This window comes from Uloborus diversus, chromosome 1 (assembly GCF_026930045.1).
Source record: "Uloborus diversus isolate 005 chromosome 1, Udiv.v.3.1, whole genome shotgun sequence".
Lineage (NCBI taxonomy): Eukaryota > Metazoa > Arthropoda > Arachnida > Araneae > Uloboridae > Uloborus > Uloborus diversus.
Genome location: NC_072731.1, coordinates 243394224 through 243418263, shown reverse-complemented (window position 1 = coordinate 243418263; position 24040 = coordinate 243394224). Strand labels below are relative to the sequence as shown.

At 31.8% G+C, this 24040-nt stretch overlaps 1 protein-coding gene across 1 annotated transcript in view; it reads left to right on the top strand.

Annotated features, from left to right (window-relative positions):
• The window catches only part of LOC129226331 (elongation of very long chain fatty acids protein 4-like), a 34161-nt gene extending 15202 nt beyond the window's left edge, over window positions 1–18959 (top strand). The window contains exons 5-10 of the mRNA XM_054860935.1: window positions 2745–2825; window positions 2938–3109; window positions 3196–3323; window positions 5947–6105; window positions 7977–8046; window positions 17576–18959. Of these exons, the coding sequence (XP_054716910.1) occupies window positions 2745–2825; window positions 2938–3109; window positions 3196–3323; window positions 5947–6105; window positions 7977–7991 (555 nt within the window). The 3' untranslated portion in view covers window positions 7992–8046; window positions 17576–18959. The remainder of the gene's footprint in view (window positions 1–2744; window positions 2826–2937; window positions 3110–3195; window positions 3324–5946; window positions 6106–7976; window positions 8047–17575) is intronic.
• Window positions 18960–24040: the final 5081 nt, after the last annotated feature.

The following is a 24040-nucleotide window of genomic DNA, read 5'->3' as shown; positions in this document are numbered from 1 at the left end:
ATTGCATCTTATGAACTAATGGCTTGTAGAACTCGGTATATAAAACGTAAATTAAGTAAATACATGAAAGTTTTAATTAAAATCTCATGTCTAATATTTATTATTAAATGTAAATTATTATCCAACAAATAGTTGATGAAAATATAGAGGGTGGTGATGCAAAAGAAAAATCATTCAAAAGACGCTTGCAGAAAAAAATCAGATTAAAAAAAAAAATATCGAATCTCTGCAAAATATACCCAGATGGTTCTAATTTCCCCCGATCCTAGATCGCCGGATCGGACATTCTGCACCCATGGAGATGTGTAAGAAATGTTGATTTCAGTAGCTGAATGGGAGAAATTGCATATATTTTTTAGTTTTTTCCATCTATCTAAACTTGAAGCATTCTTTAATCTTTTCAATATTTTGAAGCTGCTTCATTATCCCTAAAACACATTTCTGGTGTTTTTTTTTTTAATTTAGCAGCATTTCAAATAAAATAGCTTGAAAATTTTACTATAGGGTCATTCCATAGAAATGTCAACCTCAACCTCAGAAATTTTATTTCCACAAAGCCTTAATTGTGACCTATCATTTCATTCAGCATTCTTTCTAGTACATAAATCCAGTAACAGTTTGCAAAAGTTTCATTCGGTGTTTTTCTTCTGGCTCTAAACGTGCGAGGTTGTAGAAAAGGCTTAGCATGCGCAAAAAACATGTGTCTACGTTTTCTTGTGTAATGTAAAATGTTTTGCAAATTTTTAAAAGAACAATGTTTATTCTAAATGATAAGATGTTGGCCCAATAAAATTGACCATTATTTTTGCATACATTATAAGATAAGTATTTTAATTACTTCGGTTATTTCACTGAAAATATTTACGTTACGTTAGTCACGAAAAGGAACTATTTTCTGCTTAAAAACTAAACCAGATGATTGAACCAAACAGCACTTTTTATTTTCTTACATCAGTGTCTACTTAAAAAGTGCAAAATATTTATTTTAGTATTAGTAGATATAAAATAATTAGTGTGACTAACGTAACATTTGAGCTGTGACTAACGTAACAGTTTGCATGTGTCTAACGTAACATTTTAAAAATGACTGCTAATATTTAAAACTTTTAATGTACATTTTCATGAACAATTTTGTATATGTAGGCATTCTATATTGATTAAAAATATAAAGGGTGAAAAGTACCAGTAATATTACATTGTAGACCTTCTGTTTACTTGGAAAAATACTTTTTTAAAAAAGATACTTCCAATTTAAAGAATTATCAAAAAAGAAAAAAAGGTGAGTAAAACAAAATGAGTACTCTGCTGAATGTGCATTCAACACAAGATTGCATTTATTGCAGAATCCAAGCTTAAAAATTAAGATAATAGAAAGACCGTCTTAACAAAGGAAACGTCTCTATTTTTTAGGAAATACATCTCCACCTATTATTAAAATGAAGTAATGGCTGCTCGTTGGGAAAAACATTTGAAGGTGTTACATGATGCAGTGACAATAAGCGCTTCTGCCATATATTTCAGAAAATGAAAGAATGATCATTTAGAAATTCAGACATTTGCGGTGATATCTGAAATTAAAAAATGCATTCTGCAAAAATGTGCGAATATTTTTTATCAATATTACATTTTAATTCAAAAGGATGCACAACACTATTTGTTCGATGAATCAGTAAACCTTAAAAAATAATATGCCATTGAAAAGTACTAGGAGTTTGTTATGACGATAACTAGTATATCTGCAGAATACTAGAATTCGGTGAAATAATTAACTTGCATAAAGTTAATTTTTTAAAAGAGAGATATTTAGAATTTAATTAGCCCAAAATGATGTTATTCAGTTTGTAAAAGCATTTTTTTCCATTTGTTTATTTTTTTTTCGCACATTCAAATTGAGTAAATTGAACTGAATCCTTCCATTCAATTTCTTACACTAATGTAGAAAAAAAGTAAAGAAAGAATCATAATGCAACACAAAGAAGGTTCCTAAAAAGTTTAAAAGTAATATAGGAGCAAGAGATTAATTACAAAAAGTTTTTTTATATGCATTCATTACTTATTATTCGATGGTTACGTTATTCACATTACGTTAGTCACACAGTTTCTCGTAAAAGTACCATTAAGGTCCAAAAAAGATTCATCTGTAATAAATCTGTAGTACATTTTTAAAAATAGATTGCTTACCTATTACAAATATATCGGCCAATTTTAAATGCCTGCGTAAGTTTCAGAAAAATTTGCTTCGTAACATAAGCATTGTTTCTCAGGGTTGCAAAAATGTTACGTTAGTCACGATCCCTTTTTTGGTGAAAAAACACCTGCCAGCGCTTATTTTGTTTCAAATTCTTGGTAAAAATGTAAAATATTCACCTTGTACATTTTAAATCTGCATATTAAACCAAAACACATTTATTTTTACTCCCGGTGTAAGTAAAAAGAGTTTGAAAATCAGCTGCGAATGTTACGTTAGTCACTATAGAATGACCCTATATCAAAACAAGTCAATAAAATTTGCAAAAGCTTAAAAACTGCTTTTACTTTTGCCAATGAAGCTAAAGAATTACTATATTTAAAAGAGCCAAGTAGCTGTTTTTTGCTATCACTGATTTGTTTTATTTATTTATTTCTAAAATGCTGCAACATGTTTTATAATAGTTTGCATTTTATTTCAACTGGAAGTAAAAGTCTTCTCCCCCTACTCCCCCGACTTTTTTCAATGTTTTTTACAATGCTTTCTTCTCTTACAGTTGCTTGTTTGTGCTCTCCGTCGTAGCTATAATTGGTCATGTCAACTTGTTGACTTTTCAGAAAACCCACATGAAGTTCGGGTATGTGGAAATTTTTGTTGTGCTAAAATATAGTGTCATGCATGAAAATTCAGAAACATTAGAATGAGTCTTTTTTTCTTTTTCTTTTTTTTTTTTTTCTTTTTTTTTGCAGATTGCTAAAGCATTGTGGTGGTACTATTTTTCAAAGTTTCTAGAATTTTTTGATACTTGGTTTTTTATTTTACGGAAGAAAAACAACCAACTTTCCTTTCTCCACATATATCACCATTCCACGATGTTTGGTCTTTGGTGGATTGGCGTAAAGTGGGTTCCTGGTGGATCATGTAAGAGCAAAATTTTATATTTTGAATAATTCAGTGCCTTACAAGTACTTTTATTGTACTGATTTTTTTTAAATTTTTATCTTCAGCCCTTCCTGGAGCTATGGCCAACTCTTTCGTCCATGTATTAATGTATTCTTATTATGCATTAAGTGCTATTGGTCCAGCATTGCAACCCTACTTATGGTGGAAAAAATATCTTACAATAGTGCAATTGGTAAGCTTATTTGTTATTCATCGAAAAATAAGAAGGAAATAAAGGTAGCTTTAGATTTGTTTTTCAAATTTTGTTATGCAGTGGCTTCTCAGAAATTCAAGCTAATTGGGACCAAATCCTGTTTGGATTTACCAGACGTCCTAGTTTAACTCTTCTTATTAGCTCAATTGTGGTCTGAAAGTCTTTGTTTTTATTATAAAACAATTTTACCCGTGGTAAAGCATGAGTGTTTATTCTGTCATCTACGTTATAGTAGTAGGAATATTGTTTTGAGTATTCGCAACTCCAATAAACTATAGGAGGCGTTGCAGCCACTGTCTAATGGCAGATGAAAAAGGTAAAACAAACAAATGCCGTAACTTATAACTTGCTTTGAAGCTTAGTGAATGACAATATTTTTTTATCTTGTTTGAATGAAGCTTTCTTATCTTTTCTTCTAAAATCACATTACGCCACAAACTGTCTAAAACCTGTAATTTACCCTAAATTAAACACGTGGAATGGAATGTTTTACCTTTTTCGACAGTATTGTTAATCACCACAAGATAGCGTATTCGAGCTCTGGAGTTGCTAATGTAAAAGTGAGTGGTTCACGTAAGCATAATAATGTGATAATATTTTTACCAGTGTCTGCTCTACTGTCTTGTCATTCACACCAGTTCAGTAAAGTGCCAATTGTGTTGCGTACAAGTTAATAAATCTCCTACTGTTCTGCCTGTTTTAAGCTTTTTTTTAAAAATGTTCGTGGCAGATTAATTATGTAGCAATAAATTGGCAAAACGTAAACACTATGCCTGTACCTTTGAAGAAGAACTTGGGGTGCTCAAATGCTTAAACAAAGGAGAAAGTGATACTTGGCTGTTGCATTAGGTGTTTGTAGGGCTATAATCAGTTATTTGAAGTAAAATTGGGCTTAACTGGATTTTTCTTTGTTATTACTACTGATAAAACAATACCACAATTCAACAATTTCTGTTCATCTAATTTTAGACCTTCGCCTTTCAAACTGTGTGAATCATCCTCAATTTCGGATCAACAGGATTTTAATTTTAGAGTTTCCACTGTATGTTCATTCAATTATGATTTAAAACTGTATGAATGTGTTATAAAATTTTGGTGAGAATTATTGGGGTAATGGTAGTAAAAATTACAGTCGAGCCTCCATATATCGAAGTAGCAATATGCCAAGAAAAAATTTGATTTAAAGAATTTTCGATGTATAGAAGAGAATTTAATTTTATGATAATTGCTCCAAAAACATAAAAATTAAATCTAATTTTTGTGTATGAAACTCAATTTTTTTTTTTTTGTGTGTGTGAATTGTATAAAAAATGAAAGTTAATAACTAGAAAATGAATTAATGTTGACATTTATTTAGTACTTCCTTGCTTCTAAAAAACTCTACTGTATCGTAATTGCACGTTTTTTAAGTGAAAGTTTTCTGTAAGTTTCAATACTTTCATTACAGCATTCTACTTTCTTATAATGGTAGACACTCTGCTTGCAGGAATACTAAATTTGTCAAAAATGACATTTTTGTGCCTTCAAATATCTTTATTCTTCAGCAATCCAACTTTATCGGCAACATTAAGGGATTTTTGTTTTGATAATGTAATCGAGAAAAAAGCAAAAATTAAAAATAAATTTAAAAATGCTATTTTTATTCAAACAATTTTCACTGAAGCTAAAAAAGACTAGGAATGATAAGCAGGGGAGAAAAGGGATAGCTAGAAACTGATTTTACTATAGGACTGGTTACAAAAGAGATTTCAAACAAACTTGAAGGAAATTAAGAACTCCAGAACGAAACAATGACCTGTCTGCCCACCACTCTACAGCAGCTTAGGTTTGTAGCAATCTTTACTAAACTTGATTTTCCTCCCTAACCTTCATTTTTCATAAGGCAAGGGGTCTAAATTGAAAAAAAATCTTGGAATGCCTCGAAATTTTTTTCAATCAATGCAGATTTTTTCGATAATATAAATAAATTTACATGATTATGTACATGGAAATTTGCTGGTAGTTCAGTGTTTAGAAAATGTTGATATATGGAGGTTTGGCTGTATGTTATATTGATCAAATTAATCCTTTTTCTCCAAATCTTTTGTATTTTATTTCCTAAAATCAATTCATAACTTCAAGCAAAAGAAAAGTTTTTTTTTTATATATTTTTCATGTTAATTTTGTTTAAAGCAGCTATTTGTTTCAAATAAATTCTTCTTCAGAATATAGAAAAGGGCAAATCCAAATTTTTACTAGTAAGCTGTGGATATATTGATATCACATAATTTTCCCCTTTGGGATCTTTTCATGTGTGTTGTTTTAAGACATATTTTAAAGATAGAATTTCAGATTCGTAATCTTGTTTTCATGGTGCAATATCAATGCCATTTTCAGCTTAAGCCTACTGTAAAAGTTTCAAGTTTGTGAAACGTTTATTTTATTTACTTTTTTTAATTTTTATTTTCTAGTTGAAGTGCTCTAATCACAATGAGAATTTAAATAACAATACAAAAATGACAAACAGGGCTCCAGGCTTATCAAGGCTGATCTTTATTTAAGAACTTTTTTAGCATATAAGGCAGCTTCTTTAAAAGTAATAATTTGTACTTTTTCATTATAGATACAATTTGTATCTGCAATGGTGATGGGAATCAAAGCAATAATTTACAATTGCCAGTTTACTAGATGGATGCAATATGCTCTTGTAGCCTATTCCTTTTCTTTCATTGTATTGTTTGGAAACTTTTATAGAAATTCATATTCCAAGAAAAATATCCAGGTATGTTAATAAATGTTTTATTCTGTGTTTTTCATATGTTTATACTGATCTTTATAGAGAATTAGGAAATATTATGTGGTTAAATTTAAGTCTTGTGAGTGTAATATTTTGTTGCAAATCAACGACTTTCATTTGGGTGAATCTTAGTCGCATACTGAATGACTTTCATTTGGGTAAAAAACTGGCTGACCGGAAGGAAACAAAGGGTAGTTGTTGTAAGGGGAAATTATTCTAATTGGAGTGAGGTTTTAAGCAGGGTTCCTCAAGGATCAGTGTTAGGGCCTGTTTTGTTCATTATTTTTATGAACGATATTTACAAAAATATTTCTGGGAACATGAATTGTTTTGCCGATGATGTCAAAGTTATGGGGATTATAGAAAATGAAGAACAAACAAAACAGCTGCAAGAGGATCTAGATCATATTACGGAGTGGGCTGATAAATGGGGTATGGCTGTTAATGTTGGGAAATGTCAAGTGCTACATTTAAGGCATGGAAATAAGTGTACAAGTTATTATTTGCAAGGTTCAGTCATTAGTCAGGCAGACAATTTTACTGATCTGGGAGTCTTAATAAGTCAAGATTTAAAGTTTAGCCAACAGTGCAGCATTGCTAGTAACAAGGCCAATAAGATGCTTGGGTTTATCAATAGATCTATTTCAAACAAATCTAAAGAAGTTCTCCTGCCCTTATATAGAAGTTTGGTAAAACCTCACTTGGAGTATGCTGTTCAGTTTTGGTCTCCTTATCTTAAGAAAGACATTAATGTATTAGAAAGAGTACAAAGGCAAGCTACAAGGCTAATAAATGGACTTTCTCACTTAGACTATGATTCCAGGCTTAGAAGGCTAAAAATGTACAGTCTTGAGCAAAGAAGAGACCGAGGGGACTGATTCAGTTGTTTAAATTCATTAAAATGAAAGATTTTAGGGGGCTGAAGTTTAGCACTGAAAACAGGACAAGGGGTCATTGTTTTAAGCTATTTAAATCTCAGGCTAACATGGATGTTAGGAAAAATTATTATTTTAGCAGGGTAGTGGAACCTTGGAACAGTTTACCGGAAGAGGCGGTAATGAGCAAGGGAGTAGATAGTTTTAAGAGGGCCATTGATCTTCACTGGGGATTGTAAATTGACTAGGACCAGTCTAGCTGGGCCCAGAGCCTGTTGCTGGTCGTCACTTTTGTATTTGTATAACTTTGTTATTACCATCCTGCATCAAGATACCTTTTATGTTGACTGATATACGTGCTGAGCTGTTAATACTAGATGCAAAAACTGAGTATATTTGAGGCAGTGAGAAGCAAAGGAATGTAAGTGGGCATTTTCAAGTTTTGAGATAAACACGTTTAATGATTAAGTCCTAGGTAGGCTTTCATTGAAATTTGTTTCTAACTCATGCTGTACAGCAGCACCTATCAGGGCTGCTAGTACCATCTCTTGCCCCCAGACAGAGGAGAGGTTCACCTACCATTTGCACTGGTTATCTTCCATTTTTTAAAATTTTGCTACTTACATCCCTTTGCATCTAACTGCCTCATGTCATGTTAAACAAGTTACATTTTTTGAAAGTGTTTGTCAAATTTCAAAGATTTGTTTTGCTACAAGAGTGATAGAATTTAATATAACTATAATTTTATAGATATAGTTTTTCTTGACTTCCAATAAAAGTATTATGAGTGTTTTGCTGTCAGTTCATGTCAATTTATTATTTGATAATTTGTTAACTTTTAAATGAAATTCAAAGTATAAATTTTGTTGCATATTTGTCTAATAGTGCTATAGTAGTGTTTATATATTTGTTGTTTTCATTTTAAAATGACTCTGATATTTTCCACAATAATGATCGAAACTTTTTATCTCTTTATTTTAGAAAAAGCTAAATTAAATACAGAAATCCTTGAAATAGTTATTTCTGCTTGGTGGAATAGCTGTGATCTCTTGTAAGACATTATACTTAATTTCTTATCTTTATTCTATTTATGAAAATAATTTCAGAGCATTTATTTTTAAAGAGTTGCTCGTAACTAAATCAGAACAATTAAAACAAAAACTTCTTGCATATGTCCAGGGTTCACTGATATATATCACAATATATGCCCGATATTTATTTTGAAAATATCATGATATTTTGACATTTTCGATATTTATTTTTCAACCACTTTTATTTTCAAAATCATAGTAATATTGTTTATTTATTATTAAAAAATAACCAAAAACTTATTTACTATATTTTTATAATGTATAATGCATCACTTATATAACAAAGTGATATAATATTCCTTTTTTACTCGTGTTTTATATGGATAACATTATTAGTAATTTAACAATTTCAATTCATATTAAATTTTAAACATTGCTCAGAAAAAAAGAAAATCTCTTATGACTGTCACCGACTAATGCATATTATTTATTTCTGAATCATATAGCTGTAAAACTAGCAAACAGAAGAAAAATGAGTAAAACAGCTAATGCTAAATTAATTCCATTAAAATTGATAGAAATGTAAACTGCAATATTAGATATAAATAATTAAAGAAACATTAATTTTAAGGCTACATATTGTAATTATAATATAATGAAATAAAGAGTGATTTGAAGATGCATTTACCATTTTGAAGACTTTAGTTTGTGCTAATTGAAAATATCGGATGAATATCAAAATATCCGATATATATCAAAATATCTGATATTTTCAAACTCTGCATGTATCAGACTTGCCAACTTTTACGGATTATCCGTAAAATTTACGAATCTTTTTTAAATTTTATGGGCTTACGGATAGACCCCCGATTTTTACGGTTTTTAGCAACCGTCTGCTTTGAAACTGTTTTTTCAATCAAATCATAACTGTTTGTTCAAAAAAATCCTCCAAACAATTTTCAAAAAAACCTCAGATTCGCTTGAAACGTAGCCAAGTAAAGCGTTCCGTTCCTCAAAGCACAACTTTCCATTTGACTCGCCCTTTCTTCAGAGCATTTATGAGGCTGCGCTGTTGCCAGATTGTGTCAAAATTGCCTGATGAATTTTTCCCCCCTAGCTGGTGGCAGAAGAAAACTGTTTCATTTCAATCTGCTTGCTATTCTGGAAAGATCTGGCAACCCTAGCCGCTTCCAGCTTTGTTTCCGTGAGCTCATTGGTCGACTCCAGGGCTTTTTTCGATCCATGGGTGAAGAATGAGGCAGTGCAGAACGAGTTCTGAAACACAACGTGTGTTTGTTTATTTTGTATCACGTTGTACAAATGCGGTCAGAAAAAGAGAAGTGGACAAGGAGTCATATACTGCTGATTTTTCGCATTTAAAGTTAGATAAGAAACGGTGAAAATAGGTGCATTGGGAGATTTGTGTGGGTGACTTAATGATTTCTCACGGCGGTAGAAATGATGTAGATCGCCACGTGACTAGAGGGGTCCATTTGAGAAATGTAAAAGCGGCCAAGAAGAGTTTTTTCGTGAATTTTTTAAAAAAACTGCTGTTTCATTAAATTCAGCTGCATTTTCTTTACATAATGAAGTTGCTGATTTTGAAAATATTTTTCAACTATAAATGCCTTTTTTATCTTGTAAAATATAAATATTAGTATACCTTGTAAATATATATATGTATTTTTAATTTGAAGTATCATCTAACATCAGCATTTGTTTCATAAAAGTTTGCACAATACAGTAAATCAATGTGTGGTTTCAATATTTGATGCATTATTGATTGGATTTGAGGTTCTATAAAATTTTTAGTCCCAACTTGACCATTAAGAGATTGAAAAATAAATGTATTTTCAAGGAAGGGAAACTGTTTCAAGTTATTATTATACACGTCTAAAAGATTGCTATTGGCAAAATTATATGGTTATTCATTTATGTATATAGTTAGATTTGAATATTTTCCATAATCGAAAATTCAGTTGCATCAAACAGACATTGCTTTGTAATCCTTTAAAATCATTTTAGATTCCAGGCGCATAATCAGTGTTTTTTTTCTTAATTATTTATTTTAAATATGCTTTTTAAATGTTTAAAACTAACCTTTTCTTTAAATTCTACGAAAGGTTATGACTTCTGTTCTTTACCGTTCATTTTTTTCCTTTGTAAATCGTTTATCGTTTAGTTAGTACAATTATTTTTCTTTTGGAATGCATTTTATTAATGCTCATCATTATGTTGCCTTTCTTTGAGTAAAAGGCATTAATTTTAAGCACTGAGCACTTTCCTAAATTATTTCTCATTCAAATTCTTTAAAAATTACTTTGGAGCTGTCCATAAATGTCACTTTTTTCCAATATATTCAATCCCCATCACTGTCACAAAGTGTCACACTTCACCTTAGCCCCATCCCTCGTCACGTGTCACGCTATGTTTTTGAACATATTGTTGATAAAATTGCTTTTATTTCAACCTAACTGTGTTATGTCACAATTCTTGTTTCCCTTTCCCCCTCCCTCTTGTCACAAACTCACAATTTCTTGAACCCTCCTCCTCCCTCAAAGTGGGACATCATCTGTGGACAATCCCTTTTCTGATCTGATCAATTGATATTTGTTCTTACTTCTATCGATATTTACTCTTACTTCTATTGAAGAAAATAAATGCTTCGAACAACATGAAATAACCGAAAGGTACAGAAAAAAAAAACCCTGTCTGTCAGATTTTTCAAGGAAAAGGAATAATGATGCCATCTAGTGGTCGCTGAAGTATACTTTTGGAATTCCTATAATCTTTCACACAAAACACTGTAAGTCAGCTGAAATATTTGTTTGAAAATAGGTTGTACTGGGGGGGAAATCCCATTAATGGAACATTAAGATGTGTTTTTTGAGCAATCACGATTGCTAATTGTTTCCACTTGACCGTCCTAGAAGTTCCGGTTCTTTTTTCAACCCCAGGGTCCTCTGCAGGCTTCTCCTGGTTGGTGGCGTCCATGTCCTTCACACATGCACACTCATACACACTAGCACATGCGAACGTGCATACACACAGGTCTACGCACACACACAAGCCTACACATACACAACTATGCACACGTAACCGCCCAAGAGGAGGGGCAGGTTGGGGGGACAGGAGCCATTTGTAGAAAAAATAAACCCAATGAGTAGGGTCCTGTCGCAGCTCGTGATTGCAAAAAAACATAATTTAAATTCAAATCATTTTTTTAATTGAAATTAGCCTTTTTTGTGAGTGGCAGATTTTTTTTCCTGTACTTTTCAAATGTCTCATCAGAAAAATTGAGATCTTTTGTTATCTTCTATTCTGGACGTAGTTTTTAAAAGTAGAAAAAGATGTTATAAAAAATTGAACTACTTTTTTTTTTTTTTTTTTTTTGAAAAAGGTGTTGTAGACAGATTTATCAAAATAGGATTATTGCTATTGGCAATTCGAAAATACATTGGGTAATTAAGAGTTTTGCTAAGTTCAAAGAAAATCATTATAGAGTTTTATTGTCATAGACAGTATTGTTATACAGAGGTTTCACTGGATATCATTTTTTAAAGGATTTTGTAACCAGAATATTAAATTATGCGCATAACTTTTTTGTATATTTAATTTTTAAAAAGCCCATACATTTTTGATCCGGAAACCACCACTGCTTTTTCATTACTTTAATATACACATTTGAAGAAATTTTGTCACCACAAACCATCTTGATTTTTAGTTTTCAGCAGAAATCATGTTTAGTTATTGAAAATGTAATTTATTAGGCATATATCAAGGCATAAAACTGGTCAGTTAAAGTCAGTATTTTAAAAATTGGTCAGTATTTGTCAGTATTTACAGAATTTAGTCAGTAAAGTCAGGGTTTTTTTTTTTTTTTTTTTTTTTTTTTTGCAAATTTACCAAATAATTTTAAGATAATATTCACTGTCAATTTTGTGTTCATTTTCTGATGAACTTTTAAAAATGTTTAAAAAAGCAGTAAATTGCTAATTTAGCAGCCTAATTTCGCCAACCTGTTAGTCTGTTTTACTTGATAAAAATCTTTGCTATTCTTTTATTGGATTGGAATAATTTAGTTTTATAGAAAACCTCGCTCCCACTCCCCCTTTGATATTGGATATATTCTTTGAAATATTTTCCTGTTTTTGCCCAAAGTACAAGGTAACATAAAGATTTTTTCGAGCAACAAGGTATACATGACAGCTTTATTTGTGTATGATTTGGAGATGAGTAAAAGTTTGTTGAGTATAAATTCTTATTTTAATTTGTCGCATTTAACTTTCATCATAAGTTCTTGCAGTATAAGTGAACTTATACCCTGTCCCAAAAATTTAGACACAAACATAAAACACAATTCACGATATTTAATTTCATATATTTTCTCATAACATGGTTCGTACTTCCTTAAAAAAACCCTTAATTTCATCAAGCAAAATTAAGGTCCCTAAATAGCCTTGAAAAGTCTTTAATTTTTAAAAATTATATCTAGTTTTGTCCCCGTTTTCTTATTTTTTCTATTTTACCCCTTCAAATCTTCATCCTCTGCGATATCTGTCGGAAACGTATATAATGTGACATAAATCCCTCCATTGGTATTTTATTCTTTGTGTCTGTATTTTTGGAACAGGGTGTAGTTTTTGTTAGAGGTGCGACATCAATGTCAAAGCATCGATGTTTCAAAACATCAATGGTATTGATACATCGACTAAAAAACATCGATGTTTTCAAATATCGATGTTTTGAAACATCGATCTTTTTATCAATATATAACATACGTTTTTAAGTGTACAACTTTACAGACTTAAATATATGATAATCTCTAACAAATGTTTCTTAGTGGATCAGTAAATTCTTTTTTGGCATTGCATCAATTCATTTAATTATAGCTATTTTCCCGAAATTTCTAAGTAAAGCCAATATTAAATTATATGCATATATTCTCTAACCAATTACATACAACACCACATTTCGCAAGTCAACAGAAAAAATAAACAAATCAGACCAGAGAAAGCTTTCCTGTTGCAGTTTATGCTTATAATACACATTGAAAAAAAATCCCATGTTTATTTTGAATGCATTCATTTTATACACCGTTGAAGCTTAAATAGTTTTGGGAATTTTCAGATAATCTAAACACCGGCAGCAGTGAATTTACTTCCTTTGAATTTTTCTATGCTATTTTCCAAGCAATAACGATTCTGAGCCAACCTTGGAGAAACAATTTGAGGAGCATATGTGGTGGTTTTAAGAAGCATTTTGAAATTTTGCGGAGCAGCTCCGTATTTTGCATCAAATTCAATTAAAAAAACGAAAACCACTTGTTACTTTCTTCTATATCTAATATATAGAAGAAAGTATTGGATTCGTGCAAATTTTCGAATTTCGAATTTTGACGGATTCGAACGTTTTGAGGTGTGCTGAGTCCATTTCGACCATTTTTGGAAAATGTCTGTCTGTCTGTATGTGTGTGTGTATGTGTGTGTGTATGTGTGTCACGTCTGTGTGTGACCAGTTTTTTGTGGCCGCTCTACAACAAAAACTACCGCATGAAATCGAACGAAATTTAGTACACGTATGTGCCACTATGTGAACTTGTGCCCATTAGTTTTTGGCGCGAATTCCTCCAAGGGGGGTGGAGCAATGGGACGTTTTTCGAGTTACGCGTGCTTGCTATTCCTCAGGAAGTAACTGGCGGAATCAAACAAAATTTGGTCCATATGTTGGTATTAACAGGAACAGGTGCTGATTCAATTTTGGTGTCAATAACTCAAACGGGGGTTGAGCTATAGAACGTTTTTTGTCGTCAATTGTGACTGCTGTATCTCAAGAAATAATGAACGGAATGAAAGAAAAATTTATCGGCAAGTAACCCTTAGTGGGTATAAGAACTGATTTTATTTTTGTGTCAACAGCTAAAAAGGGGGGGTAGCGTAATCACCCGTTCTTTTTTTCCATTTTCAGTACCCTATCTCAAGAAGTAATGCTACGTTCTGGTTGAAATTTGGAATATATGTGAATCCATATGTAAACAGGCTTTGGTTCGATTTTGACGCCGATCGCTCCAAGAGAGATCGCTCCTTTTTTTGCGAATAAAAATATTTTTATTAATGCAACAATAAGAAAGATAAATCGTAATAGATTGTCGTCTGCGTATTTCTCGTGATTTTAATTGTATGGAAATGATAGGAAATATTATCTCAATGATTTAAAATTTTTAACTGTTGCCATCTTATGTTTGTTAATAAATAAAATATTTGTAATTAATTCAAGTTAAGCTTTTAAAGTAACTTTCAATTTTCGCTCTTTGTTTTGTTTTTACAATAATTCAGACATTGGGATGGTCGTCAAGTTTTTGCATGTGTAATTTTATTTTTGTTAGGAATATTGCTTCCTCGTCAAGCATGGGGAGGGATCAGAAAAAGGAAAAATATAGAAGAAAGTTTCGTGATGGCCACAACATACTAGTCTTAAATTGTTTTTGAGCTTTGTTAATCATTTTAAGCATTAGAATAAAAATAAAAAACAGCTTTGAACACTATGTCATGCTTAAAAACGCTCGGCCGGGAAATGCAAAGCAAAATAACTTTTTTGCAGAGCTCAGGAGCTTTGCAATTTTTGTGTAGCAGTTGGCATCCCTGTTTTAGCTTATTTTGAATGTAGCTGACAGGAGCTCACTTCCTACATTTTTCAAATTTAGGTGATGTAGATGTTTCCGAGAGTTTAACGCTTTGGAGTCGATTTATAGATACCATCGGTTTTTTTTTCTTTTGCTTATCTTGAAGATCGATGTTTTTCAATTGCTGTCGCTTCTCTGTAAAAAATTTTACAGTAGAAGACCGTTATAACGCACACCTTGGGACCAGAGCTTTTGCATTATACTGGTTTTTGTATTATATAGATCATTTCACAAATTTTGAAACTAATATTCAGAATATATCTATATATTAGCACTTCAGAATGAGGTTTATCTGCAATGAGTATTAAAGCTCCACTATTACAATTTCATTCACAAGTAAATATGTTTCACAATCATAAGAAAGTGAATTATCCTGCACTTCTGCTAGCTTCAAGGTTTGCATAACAGCTGCATTTTCAAGACCCATCTGGTATTTTCTTTTTACTGTGAACACTAATTTCCATTTTAAAACTTTGAATTAAGATGGAAAGGTGAAAAACTTTTAAAATTTAATTTGCCTAACAATTTTATGTTTTCAAAACAAAACAGAGGGAGTTTTTTTATCTTCAAAACCTATTGTTTACTTCTGAAAAGTAGTGTGGTTTATAGAGAATTGCGTTATATAGGTCGGCGTTATAATGGTCTTCTACTGTATTACAATTTTCAATTAAAATACAAAAACGTCAACATCGAAAGAACATCGAACCCAAAACATCAATGTTCCGAAAACATCGAAAGTAAAACATCGATGTTTTCAAAACATCAACATCGATGTCGCACCCCTAGTTTTTGTACATGCTGAAATATTTGCTTATTAGTAGTTAAAAAAATCTTCTAAATATGTTCTGAGTTTGAACTAAAAGATGTTTTTAACTATAAATTAACAGGGTTAAGTGTACAATTTATATATTTTTTTCCTCCTTAAATTTCCTGTTTTCAGAATTTTTCTTAAAGTTATTTTCCGCTGAGTTTTCAAAGAAAAAAAAATGTGAATTAAACACTGCTCACAATCGCTTAATAATATTTCAAACAATTGCAAGATTTTTAAATTTATTTTCCTAGTTTCAGAAAAGTTTTATTCATTATACAATAAATATAAATGAATTAACCTAAATTTTCTGTCAAAATTTGCCAAATTAGCTGTACATTATATTGCTGCACATTGCAAACAAAGCTAGTATCTATTTCACTAAGTATGATCCTCTTTTTTTATTACGCCAAAGTTTGTTAATTTTTAAAATTTTAGTCAGTATATGGTCAGTATTTTATAAATTTTGATCAGTAAAGTCAGTATTTTTGACCCTTGAAACAGTTTTATCCCCTGATATATGGAAGTCACAAGGACATAACAAATTTTTACCTTTGGTGATACTTTAAATAGTGATGACGTTTTACTTCATTTGAAAAAAATTAAAGAGACTAAGGCTCCGGGGCCAGATAATATTTATCCGAAAATTTTAGTTGAATGTGCAGAAGAATTAGCAGATGTAATCGCAAACATTTTCAATGCTTCTTATAATTCGGGGACAGTGCCAGAGGACTGGAAGCTGGCTAACATTACACCGCTCTTCAAGAAAGGGTCTAAAGGGCGTGCGGGAAATTATAGACCTGTGAGTCTAACTTCGGTGGTTTGCAAAATTTTTGAAACATTGATGAAAATTAAGATAGTAAATTTTCTAGAGACTAATAATCTATTGACTAGTTTTCAGTACGGTTTCAGGAAAGGTAAATCTTGTGCAACTAACTTATTACATTTCTATGACAAAGTTACCATGGCTTTGGACAATAAGAAGCCTGTAGATGTTGTTTACATTGATTTTCAAAAAGCTTTCAATAAGGTACCGCATGTTGCTCTACTTAGCAAATTAGCTGATATAGGAATAGGAGGGAAAACTTTCATTTGGGTAAAAAATTGGCTGACCGGAAGGAAACAAAGAGTAGTTGTAAGGGGAAATTATTCTAATTGGAGTGAGGTCTTAAGCGGGGTTCCTCAAGGATCAGTGTTAGGGCCTGTTTTGTTCATTGTCTTTATGAACGATATTCACAAAAATATTTCTGGGAACATGAATTGTTTTGCTGATGATGTCAAAGTTATGGGGACTGTAGAAAATGAAGAACAAGCAAATCAGCTGCAAGAGGATCTAGATCATATTACGGAGTGGGCTGATAAATGGGGTATGGCTGTTAATGTTGGGAAATGTCAAGTGCTACATTTAGGGCATGGAAATAAGTGTACAACTTATTATTTGCAAGGTTCAGTCATTAGTCAGGCAGACAAAGTTACTGATCTGGGGGTCCTAATAAGTCAGGATTTAAAGTTTAGCCAACAGTGCAGCATTGCTAGCAACAAAGTGGCTAATAAGTGGACTTTCCCACTTAAATTATGATTCCAGGCTTAGAAGGCTAAAAATGTACAGTCTTGAGCAAAGAAGAGACCGAGGGGACATGATTCAGCTGTTTAAATTTATTAAAACGAAAGATGTTACGGGGCTAAAGTTTAGCACTGAAAACAGGACAAGGGGTCATTGTTTTAAGCTATTTAAATCTCAAGCTAACATGGATATTAGGAAAAATTATTATTTTAGCAGGGTAGTGGAACCTTGGAACAGCTTACCGGAAGAGGTGGTAATGAGCAAAGGAGTAGACAGTTTTAAGAGGGCCATTGATCTTCACTGGGGATTGTAAATTGACTAGGACCAGTCTAACTGGGCCCAGAGCCTGTTGCTGGTCGTCACTTTTGCATTTTTATTTGAATTTGTAAAGGCCATTTTGTTTCATGTTTATCGTATTATTTTCTGTTATAAAATTGTGTCTTTTGTGTTTGAAGTTATATTAATCATATCTCCTATATACTATCTTACATTTAGCAAAACTGAAACTCACAAGCTTTGAATTTATGAAACTCCAGAGACATGTCAGCATGTACATATGCAATGGGAAGAATTCTTCAAATGAATAAGTGAAACACTTTTAGGTTTTATTATTATTGAAAATTATATTTGCCAAAGCACTTGCCTTGTGAGAGAAGCCCACTGAGACATAAAATGCTTTTGATTATCAACAATGTGATATAATTTCATGCTGTGTGCAATATATGTGTTAAAATTTTTATACATTCCATATTACTTATTATGCTTTTGCATTTATTAATGATAAATTTCTGCTAAATTTTTATGGAATTTCTAAAATTAAATATTCTGGATAGTTTTGCATCAAAGTGAATCAAATTTATTTATTTGTAATTTATTTATTATTTATTTTCCCTCTTCTTTATTTATTATTTAACCCCCCCCCCCTTTAAAAAAAATAAAGAAAGATTATTATTTGAAAAATATTAGGTACATAAAAGGTGAATTGCTGACAAAATATCATTATTGTGATAAATTCATGTCTATTTTAACTTCTCGGTATGTAAAGCTCCTTGAACTGTATGTTGAAAACAACGTCAAGAAAAAAAATGTGATGTAAAACTCGTGGCAAGTCATTGTGATTTTTTTTTCAGTTTATAATTAATTTTGTGAAATGGATTTTTAAAAAAATGATCATTCTTCTATATTGCATGTATGTTTACATATTATTCATTCTCTAACTTGCAATAAAAACAATTGTGTTTTATAATTTATGTTTTTAAGTATTAACTGAATAACATTCCTTGATGTTCTACTCCATCATTTGCAAAACTAATAATATTATTACTTAAAATTAATTTTTATTCTACTTGTCAAAAGTCAAAATTTAAGTTTATGACAAAAATATATGTTATATATGTTGGTGTGAAAACCAAACTTGTGTGTGTGGGGAATATCAACTTTCACCAGTGATTCACCAGAAATATTAGGGTCTTTTCGCAATATCTTCCGAAGGTGGATGTTTATATTCGCCAGCTTATGTTGACATATATACCAGATTTCAGGATTTTGCAGTAACATATGTAATATACATTTACCTGATTAAATATTAAAAGTATGTTGTTCTGCAATGACTTTACTAAATTGCATTCCATCTAACTTATTGTTTTTGCTGTGGTTCTACTTTTTCCAAATTAATTTTTCTTTTATTAAATCGATGCATTGTTTGTTTACCGATTCACTTTAAATAACCTATTTTGCTTTAAGTATGTTTGTATGTAAGCATTTTGAAATAAGGGGTGAATTATTTTTAATTACAAACTGCACCTTTGACCTGCCTAAAAACACTTTTTTAACTCTAAATTTAAAAACTATTGCAACTAACTTTTCACTAAAATTTACTCTTTGCGAGTATATATATATATATATATATATATATATATATATATATATATATATATATATATATATATATATATATATATATATATATATATATATATATATAGCCTTGAATGAAATGGCTAACTTGTGCTAGTTTATTACAAATTTTATTTTGTTTTAAGATAGCTATTTGTATCATCAAACTAGTCCATAGTGTGAAGTTTCTTCACAAATTTCATCATTGAAAGCTTTACGAGATTTAGGATTAGTGCAACTATAACTAAAACTGTAGCATTTGTTAATTTTAAAATTAGGATTTCTAGTGAAATATGATAAAGAATAGAAAAATATCTAATATGCTGTCATTTTTGTTAGTTCAAATGTAGGATATGTTACAGATTTCTAGCAGTAATTACTTGTTTAAACAATATTCCATTCTAAGTGGCGTGGCTGCTTCAGAATGATATTATAAAGCAGGTATTCTTGCTCAAATGTTATTTCATGGGTCAAATATTTCTAGTTTTTAATGAATCTCATGTGTTGGGATTCTGATAAGAGATTCATTTGTAGATATTTTTATATATTTAATTTTTAATTTTGTGATTTATATGAAGTGTAGAATAAAGAAGTATTTGCTTTATTTTAAAAGTGGTTGGCTTGTTATTTAAATATTTTGGGGGTATTTGTTAGCCTGATATTTCTAGGAGGACATATATACAGTCAATTCGCGATAACTCAAATCGAAAGGGACCCACAAAAACTTTGACTTATTGGAAGTTCGACTTATCTCTCGATTCGGTTTTCGACATTTTAATATTAAAAAACCATCGAATACTTTAATATGTACATGTTACAGACAAAATACAGAACTTAAACATTTTTAAGCACAATATGCAAAGTTTAATCAAAAGCATTCAGAGAAAAAAATCGAAAACGTGGTTTTGATTGCGATTTTGCTGGAACCACTTGAATAAAGCTGTTTCTACTTCAGGAAAGGTGCACATCTTCATTCATTTCAAATTCGGATTCATGGATTCTACCACTGAAAAGAAGTTTTTCTTTTTCTTTTAATATCATTGGCAGAGTACATGCTTACACAAATTTTAATAGTAAAGAAAACTAACTCTGTCTCTCAGCGAATGATTGAACTAAAGAATGAAGGGGAACGCATCTTAACTCAGGTCAGACTTTGAATAAAGGTACAAGCAGTTGACTTGACAACTTGACAGCTTAAAAGAAAATTTATAGTCCAGCAACATGTCAAAGTGTAAACAGTACAGTACAACAAAAAAAAGAAAAACAAGCTAACTTCTTTCCGCACGTGTAACTCTTTTATTGCACCATGAGCTCAACAGGTGCTTTTCTTGCTTTAGAGGTCTATTGTCAGGGCTGGATTTAGGGGAGGGCAGGCGGGGCTACTGCCCCGGGGCCTCCACAACAAAGCGGCCCCCACAATAAAATTTTTACAAAATATCCTAACTTTCACGGGTCGAAAATATCGGATATATACATATGTATATCAAAATATTCGGATATATATCAAAGTATAGGATATTTTCGAAAGTTTGATGATCTTTTCGAACTCTGATTAGGGGTCTCCACACTTCCAAATATGGCCCTGTGTATTGTGCAGAAATTGCAAGTGAAAGTGGATTAATTTTTCTTTCAAAGTCACTTCTTTTTTTTCTTTTTTTTCATTCTTTTGAAATGAATTTGGTGTCATCTTTGAAAAAACTTCGAGTTAAAGGAAATTAACTTCGAGACATTGAGAATAATTAGCATGGAATTAAAGACAAAGGGGTTGGGACTTGATAAAATCTTCAAGTTATAGTAATATTCAGGTTATTGGACTTCAAGTTATTGCGAATTGACTATATCTATTGCTTGGTTATTCTTTCTTGAAATAAATACAGGGTGATTCAAAACGAATGATGGGGGTTCAAATTTGCATATTTCTAAGAATAAAACTGGTACAAAAGCGATTTTTTTTTTGCTTAGATGTTTTTAGTGACCTTCTCAAAACACCTGTATGATATCACGCCTATGGGCCATTCCATGGAAATGTCAAGCGCTTGTCCTGCTCGTGATGGTTCATATATTTCCTTAAAAATTAATGATTTTAAACGGTAATGACGAAATTTTTTGCTTAAGATATCGCACATAAGTTTGTAATTTGTTAAGCAGAAAAAAATTCATTAATATTTTTAAATGTTCTTTTAAATGTCATATACGAGGCATCACATGCGGGACAAATAACCGTTTTCTGTAGAACGACTCCTGTACTCAAACTCCTGTCACACACATAGCAACATGTACGCAGTCACAGCAGCAATTACTGCAGTGATCCTATTTTTCAGTGCTTCAAGATGGAGAAACAAACACAGTATCCAAACAGGAAAAAATCAGATAGTGATAGATCTGGTGACCAAGGGAGCCAGTCATAAAGTGCTAAATCACCTCTCCGTCGATCGCCATTTTGACTGACAAAACAAAAATAAAAAGTGGAACTTATAACATAACACACAGAGACATCTAGTGCTAACCAATTGAAACTTTACAACTTGTTCTTTCATTCAAGCTCTGCTAGAGAACTGTATGTCCAATATTCGTAAATCGTAGCCTTATCAAACTCCACCTTTATTCCTTTTTTTATTTTTTAAATCACCCTGTATTTCTACTGTCTTTAAACCAGCTTCAAGGAAAAGATAAGTAGCCTATTAATTATTAATATCAAGTGTGCCTACATAAGTGATAGTTTTAGATAGGGTTCTAGTAATAATCACTAACTGATACCACAGCCTTCTCTATATGTTAAGATGGCTGTGACTGATACATACAGTTGCATCACTTCGGGGGAATGGGGGTCCGCCCTGGTTGTAACTCATCTTTGGGGATCACCCAATATTTAAAATTGTTTCATTAAGAATACTTTCATTGCAAGGAAGCATTGTACAGTGTTAAATGTTCACTTTTTCCTTTTTTTTCTTTTAAAAGTGGAAGAGCATTTGAGAGCAGAGAGGGGAAATGAAAAGAACCCCGAACCTTTGTCAGGAAAGATAATTTAAATGCGTTTTAGGACTACAGGTTCAAAAAATTTCTGAGGGATGTTAGCACTCGTACAAGTTAACTAAGATTATTTTTACAGCGTATACCGTCATGGTATTTTAATTTCTTATCAATCTTAAATGATAGAAATTATTAATGTGGAAGTTTTTTGTATTTGGATGAAGTTTTGCTAGCTAAGTTCATTTATATAGGTGTTTTTACGGGCAAAAAAAAAAAAAAAATTAAATGTCAAATCTGCTTAAGTTTAAAACCTTTTATTATTATTATTATTATTATTTTTTAAGAATGAAAAAAAACAGCAGACAATTTGCGACCACGATGACGATAAAAACACACGTCTTTCTTTGGCTTCAGTTAGTTTATCAATGATTTTGAACAGGGTAAACTGCTTTGGGCCAAAGTAACCCAACCGTAAAGGTAACATTGGCGCAAATTAAAAATTAAAAAGGGTAACAATATTTTGAAACGAAGTGATCAGTATTTAAAATTAAATTAAGATAATCCTAGCTATGTAAAACAGGTTTTCGCAGCCTGAAAATATGAATAATTGCAAAATTATTGAGAATATTAGATGAGAAGTTACAAAATCTGGGCCAAAGTAGCAGTAAGTGTCGTAATGAGAATGCTGCTTGTGCGTGGCTTAAGGTGGGGGTGCAAGCAGGGGCGGACTTGCCCATCACTTTTTTTTTTGCATCCTTGAACCCGAGAGATTTTTTTATTTTAGCCCGCTGACCTGTGCGCCTTCTCTTTCTCTCTCTCTCTTTAACCCTCAACCTATGCACCTTCTTCTTTTCTTTCTTTCTTTTTTTGTTTTTGTTTTTATGCCCTTGATGCTGAGCGCCTTTTTTTTTGCCCCCTCAAGGCTGTGCAACTCTATTTCTTTTCTTGCGTTCTCAAACCTAAGCGGCTTTGGGTTTTTTGTGTCCTCGAACCCACCTTTTTTTTGCGACCTCGAAAATTTTTATTTTAATTTATTTGTATCCCTCGAACGTGTGTGCGCTTCCCCCCCCCCTGCCTTTGAACTTTTTTTGCTATCTTTTTGGCGTCTTTGATGTTTTTTTTTTCTTTTTTTCGCCCTTTGGGAGACCCAGTCCGCTCCTGGTTGCAAGTGCGATTTTCAGCTGCAACCCCTTGAATCAGGCCCGGATCTGCGTACCAGCAAACCCTAAAAACCACCAACAGTCCCCCAACGGTCCAAGAAATTGAAAAAACCTCGCACTAAGACTCTTATCGTTGCAAACACGGCTGGCTTCTGGTAGAGTCCCTATATGAAAACGTAGTTTTCAGAGTTGCGACAACGCGGTATCATTTTCCTATTGGTCGAAGACCGCCTGAGGCAGTGTTTCTTCTTCTCCCGTAGGATTAACATGGAGCGTATGACAGTGCTGTGGAAAAACCCAGAATCTGGAAAATTAAAGGTGAGTCCAAGATTTTAATGCTCATATTACTGTTCTATAATGTTCAAATTATACGTATGTAGCTTTACTTGAGTGAGTCCATTCCTATTTCTTTACCTAATGTGTAATTATATCAAGAACATGTGTTCCGGTGTGCTAAAATTCCCTTCTGACACTTTATTTGGGTCTCTTATAGTTAGTTTTCCTGTTAAATCGATTATTCCAATCACAACGTTATTGAAAAACAACACTTTAAGACAAGGCAAAAGTTTAAATTGTGTAAATTAAATTTTTTTAACGATAGATCTCTGTATTCAGTTTGGCGCGATCAATTTCGTGCTTGGCGACGAATGGATGTAAACAAAACACACTTGTGATGTACGTGAGGATGTCTTAACATGTGATTTGTATTATAAATGCTGAATGTTGCAGAATTTGTTTTTTTAAATAAATGTGACTTGATATTAAAACCCACTTTAACTTATGTTTTAATGTTAGGGCTTTTATTTTTGCCGATCATTGACAAAAATTGACTTATGTATCGTTTTTAATATTCCTTCAAGCTATAAAACTCCAAGTTAAATCTTCTCTTTATGCAACGTAAGTATTTACAGTGTCAAATTTTTGTTTTTTGAAA